At 36.3% G+C, this 10,413-nt stretch overlaps 1 protein-coding gene across 5 annotated transcripts in view; it reads right to left on the bottom strand.

The window, feature by feature from the left end:
* The window catches only part of apc (APC regulator of WNT signaling pathway), a 65,473-nt gene that overhangs the window by 16,052 nt on the left and 39,008 nt on the right, over positions 1-10,413 (bottom strand). For 4 of the 5 annotated variants that reach the window (XM_087268990.1, XM_087268993.1, XM_087268991.1 and 1 more), the window contains 5 exons: positions 9,086-9,260; positions 6,775-6,883; positions 6,117-6,230; positions 4,741-4,824; positions 851-937 (listed from right to left, as the gene is read on the bottom strand). In XM_087268990.1, the coding sequence (XP_087125116.1) occupies positions 851-937; positions 4,741-4,824; positions 6,117-6,230; positions 6,775-6,883; positions 9,086-9,260 (569 nt within the window). 5 annotated transcript variants of the gene reach the window in all.

Genomic DNA, 10,413 nt, shown 5'->3' with positions numbered 1-10,413 from the left:
GTATGTTTCTAATATGAATTAAGATGTTGATAGCATGCTTATAGTACAAATTAGCATGTTTCTAATGTGAATTAGCATGTTGCTAACAGTATTTTAGAATGAATACTGTTTTTAATGTGTTTCTAGCATGAATCAGCATGTTTCTAGTGTGAATTAACATGTTAGAATGTTACAAGCATGAATTAAGATGTTGATGGCATGTTTCTAGTATAACTTAGCATGTTTATAGTGTGTATGAACATGTAAACATGTCTCTAGTATGAATTAAGTTGTAAGCATGTTTCCAGTATAAATTAGTATGTTTCTAGTGTGAATTAGCATGTCGCTAGAATGATTTTTAGCATGGATTACATTCGGTTAGCATGTTTATAGTATATTTTAGCATGTTTCTTGCATGAATCTAACATGAATGAACATTTTCCAGTATAAATTAGCTTGTTTATAGTGACTATGTTTGTAGCATGATTTTAACATGAATTGGTAAGTTGTTAGCATATTTCTAGCACAAACTCTTACAAGAATGAACACAGACACAAGCACAGGCGCACACACACGCAGTCTGAAATACCCCCTATGAGCTTCCTGCAACTGCAACAGTATGAAGTACGGACAAACCGTCCTGTTTCTGCTTAGAATTTCAAAGCTCTCTAATGAACAATGAAAGCATTAGCATCTGCATTCAAATCATTATTATTCAAAGCACAGCGAAGCTCTTGGCACCGACTGAAAGGCCTTTCAAAAAGGGCCAGAAATCCTCAGCACCCACTGGCTGAAACACAACGGCCACCGGAGGAGCTTCTCCCAGTATAAACAGCCTAAAAGAGTGTGACAGCATTGAAGTGTACCTTACCTGCGAGCATACAGAAGCAGCAGCGGCGGCGCCTGCGTCTCCTGCTGCATGAGATCCTTCAGTCTGACTCAGCGGCTCATGCTTGACCTGAGGACAGCAGAGAGTGTGTGTGTGTGTGTGTGTGTGTTAGAGACACACAAATCACCTGTGCACTGAGCAGATCAAGCAGTTTATAGAGCAGCTGCTGCAGGAGCATCAGGCTCTCCTGACCTACATTGCTTTCTCATTGCAGATTACACACCAGCACACACATGGAGGAAGAGTGAAGTGCCCAATGGGACTAATCCACTCAGAGACAAATCACATGCGCAATGAGATCATACCCGAGCATTTAGACTTAGAGGAGGCATTTATATAGATCATTTCTAAAATATTGATTATGTTTCTAAAATGTTTTTTTATTAAAGCTGCAGTAGGTGATTGTCGAGGGGATAGAGCTTTCTCAGTAGCAGCTCCAAGACTCTGGAACGATCTCCCACTCTTTGTAAGAACAGCTCAAACTTTTGAGTCGTTTCAGAGGTCACTGAAAACACACTTATTTTCTTTAGCTTTTAATCATGTGATATGAGTTTATGTATTTTGGTTTTATGTATATTTTACATGCTTTTTTATTTGATTTTATGTACAGCACTTTGGTAATCCATTGTAATTTGTGAAAGTGCTATAGAAATAAAGTGAGTTGAGTTGAGTTGATTGTCTTCAGAAACATGTTTAGTTGTGCTGGTTGAAAGTCTCTTTACAGTCTAATAGTAATGATTACAGTAAATGATCTAAATATATTTATATGTATTTTTATATTCTGGGTTAGGCATAAAACTAAAAAATGTTCGTCCAATTAAATAGAGTCGGACCAACATCTCTCTTAATTCCGATAAGGAGCCCAAACTGTCAGTCAACAAATGCAGATTTGGGCATCTCTGTCCACGCATATCTGCCATTAGTGTGTGCACGCCTGCCGCACGTGCACGCCTAGATAAGCGACACGTGCACGCAAAACTGTCACAGTTGCAGCAAAATCAAATACTGAATTAAACTTTTTAAACTCCTGAATCAGTATTGGAGTTACTTTTGCACGCTGGAGGAAGGACGACAACATGGCTGAAGTATTTCTGTTTAGCCTGGTTTATACTTCTGCATCAAGTGACCGGCGTGTCCCTCGGCGCATGCAACGCGTGTAGCTGTGCATTATACTTCTGCGCGCTGTCTCTGTTGGTCTGCATTAACACTTCTGAAACGCTAGTGGGCAGTAAGGTGTAAATGTTCCTCTGTGTCGAGTTTCTTCTCTGCTGTTTTGCTTTTCCTGAACACTTCCGGGATGTACAAGTGGCTCAAACTCGCTCATTTAAAGGCAGGAACCGGCGGACGTGCAACAACTTTAACCATGAGGTAAACACAAAACAAAACTTTCCATCCGGAGCTCCTTCACGGGACTCCACACGTGTAAACAATCGCTCCATCAGGCTCGCACCATTCACACGGCTCTCGGTCCCGCCCAGACTCGTCATCGCTACCAAGCCGACCAATCACAGAGCTTGTGCTACGCATCGTTGCGACGTGTAGTTAAATTTTTTGAGAGGTGCACGTTAGCGACTCCGACGGTCACGGCGAAGGGCTATGCGTCAGCGCCGTAGCACACGCCGGCGTTTGACGCAGAAGTATAAATCAGCCTTTAGAGAGGTCATGTTCTGTTTTAAAACTATATTAGTCACACAGAGCTGATGTAGAGTGTGTTATGAATGGGTTCTATGCACAGACGTGGTGTTCAGTGACTGAAATCTCCCGGTGGAAGCTAGATGTGACTATTTTTAGTTTCATAAGGGACTTTTACAGCATCGATGATGCAGATTTATATTCAATTGAACAACAAACCATCAGTAGATAACTCTGTTCCGCCTAGCCTGCTCGCTGAGCTGAAGTTGCTTTTATATTCACATTGGGTCATTTCTGAACAATGACAGCCTGTGACGCGCTCCCGATATCGCTTACCGCTACTCTGAATATTCAGTGTGAAATAGCATGTAAGTGTGGCTGAGTAATAAGTGAAATTCCTGCACGCCGCCAGGCCAACCACTACATACACTTATAACTGGCGAATGAACTGGGTTGTCTGCTGTTGTGTCGCGCTCGTGATTTCAAGAGACGTGGCTATGAAACACAGTCCCTTCCTGCCGGCCAAAGCTAATATGCTATCCGATTAGCATTTTGGCAAATCAACTACTGCACCTTTAATATAGCTGCCAGTTTTTCTAGCTTAAAAAAAATATATATTTATTTTTAAATATTGCATATATGCGCACGAAATTTTATCGATGCAAGCTCAAAATATATTTGGGAGCATTTATGCAAGTGAATAAAATTGTTGTCGTGCGGCCGGTTTTCACCGCAAGATGTTCACCATATGCACAAATTTAGAACACATTCACGCAGAATGCATCTTTGCACCTAAAAACGCCAAACCCACAGTATTGCCAACTATTCTCAATGAAAAGGCGATAAGCTCTGCCTGAAAAGTCGCTAAATGTTACTAGATTAGATCATAGGTTAATTTGCATATTACTGATGTCATCACGTTCCACCGTTTCTGTTTGTTTAACAGCCTACGGTTAATAAAGGGGTATTTAAATTAGCACTAAGCTTTATATATGCATGTCAATTTAACTACATTTATTGCTGTTTGAATACAGTTTGTCTATATAGATGTGTAGTTAATCTCTCAGACTTAATAAACTCAGACAAATTCCGAAACTGCCAGTAAAATATCTGTGATTGTGAGCAAGAAAAGAATAAACGCTTAAATAAAATTGTAAAAATAAAGGAGAGGCAGATCGGATCGTGAGCACAATGGAAATACCTCAAGCACTATCAATACTTACCAAATGCACTGTAGAGTGCTGAAATCTAATAAAAAAATACTTCTTTAAAATAAAATAAATATATAGACATTTTAAATCAAAGCATGCAGTTAGTGTAAATGTGCTTAACACAGGATTTTTAGCAGGATAAGCTCAGTGCATCCTAAAGCTGGGTCACGCTTCTGCTTTTTACACTTGCTCAAACCAAGCAAGCCTGATGCATTAGTAGAGCGTGCTTATTCAATTAAACTTTCATGCTTCCAGTCTTTATGCACAGATGCATTTTCTGCGCACCATTTCCCCTCACTACTGAACAAGTTTCAAAGCAGAAGACTGCAAACTGGAACATGCACAGAAAACACTGACGCTGACATGGAAAGTACAGCTTGTCAGAAGAAATAACATTAGTGAAGAGGAACAAATACTTGCACAATCAGACTAAATATTTCCCAAATGATGTTTAACAGAGCAGGAAAATTTTCACAGTATGTCTGATAATATTTTTTCTGCTGGAGAAAGTCTGATTTGTTTTATTTGGGCTAGAATAAAAGCAGTTTTTACTTTTACTTTAAAAAAAAACATTTTAAGGTCAATATTATTAGCCCCTTTAAGCTATGTATTTTTCAGATAGTCTACAGAACAAACCATTAGTATACAACAACTTGCCTAATTACCCTAACCAGCCTAATTAACCTAATTAAGCTGTACTAAGCTGTATAGAAGTGTCATGAAAAATCTAGTCAGATATTATTCACTGTCATCATGGCAAAGATAAAATAAATCAGTTATTAGAAATTAGTTAATAAAACTATAATGATTAGAAATGTGTTTAAAAACTCTGCTCTCCGTTAAACAGAAATTGGGGAAAAAATAAACAGGGGGCGAATAAGTCAGGGGGGCTAATAATTCTGACTTTAACTGTATATATGTATATACATTTGTATATACACACACACACATATACATATATATATATATATATATATATATATATATATATATATGAACCCAAATTACTGTGGTAGAATAACGCAGTACCTCTGACTCAGCGGACTGGGCCTGTAAACGTGTCCGAATCCTCAGCATGTCTTTTTCTATCTGTTGAATCCGAGCGACACGACCCTGAATGAAGACAAAACATGGACAAACTTCATCATCCTCACTTTTAGAAAAACAATCACAAGTGTGTGCAAACACACAAGCAAGGAACTCATTGTGGTTTTCAGGAGTACATGCACAGATACATACACATACAGCCTGAATTTATTCATACCCCTGGCAAATTCTGACTTCGTTCGTAGATACAGAGTTTCTGCAGACCCTTTTAAGACTAGTATGAATATAATTTCAGACTTATACAGGACTAAATTTTTTCTAATGGCCCAGTAGGGAAAAAGCAGAAACGTTTTTACTTGCCCCATCGAAAATAATAAATCTAATTAGTCATTTCTTAGACAGATATTTTAAATAATCTGTCAAAAAAAGCTAACTTTAGTTTTACACATACACCTTTTTTTTTACATAACTGTTATTTAAAAAAAAAAAAAGAAAAGCTTTAAAAAGTAAAATAAACTAAATGTATGCACAATAACCAAATGCTATTGAAAGGAAGATGATTAAACCATACAAGTGAATAGAGTTTTGTAGTTTTATTAAGATGGATTGATGGTGATTGAATGGATGTTGTCCAGTTTGGACAGCTTCACATGGAAAATTAATTATCAAATTTATTTAAGACCTCATCATAGCATTAGTAAGATTGCTGTTTTCAAATACATTTGTTCATTCACAATTTGAAGTTGTGCTCATAAATTTGCATCTTTGCCAGTGCTCCTAAATTGTCAGGAGCACAAGTGCTATCCAAAAAAAAAGTTCATTTCGAGCCTCACAACAAGACTGAAAAGAGTCATCTACAATCTTTCAGCTTGATTAATGATAAATATTCTAATATTCCTCCAGAAAAAAACATTATAAAATATTTGCAGAATAAAACGTTATATGATTTAAAAATACACATTCTATTCAAATGTTTTACCGTCAAAATATTCCTAAACAAGTCACAAACAGGGTTTTCAAGCCCCTTTCAATAAACATGGGTGATTTTTAATAAACATCTCGCATGTACAACCTGATCACATCTATTTACAAATGCATTCACTTCATATAACTTGTTTCAACATTCATCGCATTCCACTTGCCACTTCTCATTAATATACAGGTGACAAGAGCAAACTATTACATTTTTTTTCTTAACAACACACACCGATGAAATGTTCACCACAAAACCAGCAACGTGTGATAACAAAATCAAAATGGTTAGTTTTGGTTTCATGTGTACTTTAGGGTTGGATAAGGCCTGGGGTCTAAAACTAGATGATTCACTTTCATGTTTCAGTTTCAGGACGTCGGCCCACCTGTGCGCGCTTCTCCATGTCCTGACACGTGCCCAGCTGATCCTCCATCGCGGCTCTGATCTGCCGGGCCTCGTATTCCAGCTGCCTGCGAGTCATATCAGTCTGGAGAGAAAACTACAACACACACACACACATGCAGGAGATCAGATCAGGCCTGTCATGATGGACAATGACCTGCATACTGTAGGGCTGCACGATATTAGACAAATCTGACATCACAATATTTAGTTTTCCCCAGATGACTAGAATATCTCTATTAGGAAAGGATTTATCAATTCCATGTTGATTGGTATGGTTCTGTAAGGTAAGTGCATCTGCAGAAAATACAATAAACAGTCTAGCATAGATAAATCCGGGGACTCCAACAGTATTCGGGCATACAGTAATTGAATAACTCAAATTTAAAATAACACTTCATTTCATAAACAATTCAATAAAATTAATAGTTATTCAAGTGTTAAAAATGGTACAATTTCATAGGCCTGGATGCTTTTAAAAATCCTTAAACATGAACAGGGCTTAAAGCACATGCAAATAATGCATTATAACCCAGACTCAACATTACGTATGCTTGCGATGTGACTATTGTGAATCATAACATTGCGAAATCGATTCTGAAGCAATATATACTGCAGTCCTATACTGTACTCTTACTTACATTCTCCGTCAGCGGCAGACTGTCGATCCTTTTAGTGAGGTTTTGCAGCTGGGCATAATACCAGTCCTTCTCCTTTTCTTCCTTCTCTAGTTCTGCCACCAACAGAGACCTGAGAGAAAGCAAAGTCACTCATGAGCACAATGAAGTTAGTTTTGACTTTAGAGTTTTTAAATTCAGGATGGTATTAATCAAATTCAATTCATCTTTATTTCTATAGCGCTTTTACAATGTAGGTTGTGTCAAAGCAGCTTATCACTGAAGTTAAACTAAACTGGAACTGTCAGTCCCGATTTTCCAAATCCAGAAGAGATTGTCCATCTTCATTTATTCATATTCTTTCGGCTTAGTCCCTCATTTATCAGGGGTCGCCACAGCGGAGTGAACTGCCAACTATTCTGCCATTATTATTTTTTTTTTATAATTATTTTTTAGGGCTTTTCACCTTTATTTGATAGGACAGTAGAGAATTGGCAGGAAAGCATATGGAGCAGAGGGGAAGGATCAGCATAGGACTGCAAGGCAGAATCGAACTCGGGTCACCGCGAGCACCGAGTGCAGGTGTCGACGCACTAACCACTACACCACTGGCGCCGACTTCTGCCATTATTTTATAAAATCTTATTTGATATTATTATAAATCTTTTTTTTTTTAAAGAAGCCACCAAAATAACGTAAAATATAATTAATTCCTGTGATTCAAGGCCTCGATACTAGAGTCTTTATTGTCATATGATGCCTCAGAAATCACTCTGATATGCTGATTTGATGATCAAGAAACATTTACTACTAGTGTTACGAGTAGTTGTAGTGTAGGCTTGTGTAAGGTGTTTCTTTCTCTCTCTCTCTCTCTCTCTCTCTCTCTCTCTCTTTCCCTCTCGCTCACTTTCTCTCATTCTCACGTTCATTTCTAAGTATTCGCAGGTGCAGCGGATTAGGGCAAACTATTTTTAATTTTTTAACGATTTTTATATGTAATAAAAAAAAGTAACAATTTTCAATTTTAATTGTTAAAAAAATTTACGATTTTTAATTTTAATTGTTACAAATATTTTAACGATTTTTAATATTAATTCGCAACACTAGTGTTAAGAACATGGTCGGCTCCCTTGGATTGAAACGGCATACGTGCGAGTAATTAATAACGGCAAATTCAATTTTTGGGGTGAATCAACCCTTTAAAACAGTGGTCCCCAACCTTTTTCTAACTGCGGACCGGTCAACGCTTGACAATTTTACAGCGGACTGGGGGGTTGAAATAATAATAATAATAATAATAAACGTGAATCCACTGTGTACTCATGTGGAGCTTTATTAGCACATTGCTTCAACATTACAATGCTATTATAACATTAGGAAGTAATAACTTTATTAACACATTGCTCCAACAATATAACATATCATATGTAGGCTCAGTCTCACACAAAATCCCTGCTAATGTTTGAAACATGTCCAATATGCCTCTGTTCACGCGTTGTCCCCACCAATTCAGTTTGTATAATTAATAATGAATTCTTGTGCGACCCGGTACTGATTGATCCGCGGACTGGTACCGGCCCGGCCCAGGTGTTGGGGACCACTGCTTTAAAAGACAGCAGTGATCTTGCATATAAACTACTCAAACCCTTTTTGGCTTGACAGAATGGCTGCAAATCCCTCCACGAGCTTTAGAGGCAACCTTTTAGTAAACCTTCTTACAGGAGGTTATCTCTATTAGCCATATGACCCGTCCATCTGATGCACTCAATCAGGGTATATACAGGAATCAGAGAGTGAAACTCGATACATTTTCAATACCTTTTGAAGACTTCATCCATAAATTAAGTCTTTAGGTTTCAACAGGTAACTTTGGCAACACTTTAACTAACACTTTAGATCATTGACTGAATACTGATTGTAAGAACGCATAAGAGTCTTCATTTGTGATAACTCCTCATGAATGCAATTTTATTCAGAAGGGTGGAAAACAAAGAGCGAGAATTATTTTCACTCTATGAAATGTCTTACATTTAAATGAATTAATTAAACTTTAGATATGCATTTATAATAATAATAATAATAAAATAATAATAATAATAATAATAATTTCTTACATTAATTTAGCACTTTTCTGGACCCTTAAAGCACTTTCCACATTTATTATTATTATTAACTATCCACATCGCTAATAATATCGGATATAATAGTCCGATATAATTTTTTGGTTATATAAATATATATAATTTCCGATATCAATATCAGATCGGGACATCCCTTATTTAGACTTCAACTATATATATCCCCTTTAGTGCCCTGACAATGATGTGCTGCTCACCGTTCTTTCTCCAGCTCCTCCAGATATCCAGCGCTGTCTCTGCCCCCGCTGGACGCCCCTCTCCTAGGGCAAGAGCTGACGGGGCTGGGGCTGGGGCTGCTGTCTGCTGAGCCCTGCAGAGACGCTTTAGACCTCAGCTTCACCCCAGAGAAACCGCTCGGGTCAAGACTCATTTCTGCAGGACACAATGACACCTCATATTAATGGATTATCGTTTTGTGAAAAACACAGCAATACACAAATCAAAAACATGACACATAGCAGAAAACATGGTACAAACAAAACAAGACCTAGAGTAACAGGACGACACAAAAAATTCGAAGTATTAAAATAATAATAAATAAATAACCTAACTTAAGTAGTAATAATAATAATATTGATATAATAATATAATAAATAATAACAAAGAGGAGAGAGAGAATAGAAATCAATATGAAACACAAAGGTTGGGGTATTTCACGCGCGCACGCACGCACGCACGCACACACACACAGGTCAAACTTTACAAAAAGGGTTTGTTAGTTAATTTATTCACTAACATGAACTAATAATGAACAATACTTGTATAGCATTAATTAATCAGAGTTCAGTATTTACTAATCCATTATTAACATTTAAATTCATGCTTGTTAACATTAGTTCATTAGTATTTACTGTTCATTGTTTGTTTATGTTAGTAAATGCATTAACTAATACAACCTTAGTATAAAGTGTTACCCACACACTACACTGATATTATGAAATACCCTCAACCTTTTTTATTTTTTTAATCTCTATATCCTTTGCTTGATACTATTATATATTGTTTTTTTTTACTATTGGTGTTATTATTATTTAAATTAGGTTATTTATTTATTATTAATTTAATATTTATGTTTTTTTTTGTATTTTCCTGTCTTTCGCCCATTGCAAAAATTAAAAGAAAAGGTGGAAAAGGAAAAGTCTTTTATGTGTGCATTATCAAGCATGTTTTCACTCAATAAAAACATGCTCTTACTCTGTTAACTATGGCTCTTTTTATGATAACTGTCGACCCCTTATAACATATTTTCAATTCTGAATTTGCAAATTGATTAAATACATTTAAATATTTAATCCATTACCTCCTCCAAACTTAAAAAAATAATAATTAACTATTAACTATAATAATTACTATTATTATAAAAGTTATGTTTCTAAATTTGCACATTGATTGAATCTATTTGAATATTTGACCAGTTATACTTCCTCCAAATTTTAATTTATGTTTATTTTATTTATTTATTTATTTTGTTTGTTCATATTTATTATTATTATTACTTAGGGTTTTCATTCATTCATTTATTTCT

This window comes from Danio rerio, chromosome 10 (assembly GCF_052040795.2).
Source record: "Danio rerio strain M-AB ecotype USA chromosome 10, GRCz13ab, whole genome shotgun sequence".
Lineage (NCBI taxonomy): Eukaryota > Metazoa > Chordata > Actinopteri > Cypriniformes > Danionidae > Danio > Danio rerio.
This window is presented reverse-complemented; position numbering and strand designations above follow the sequence as displayed.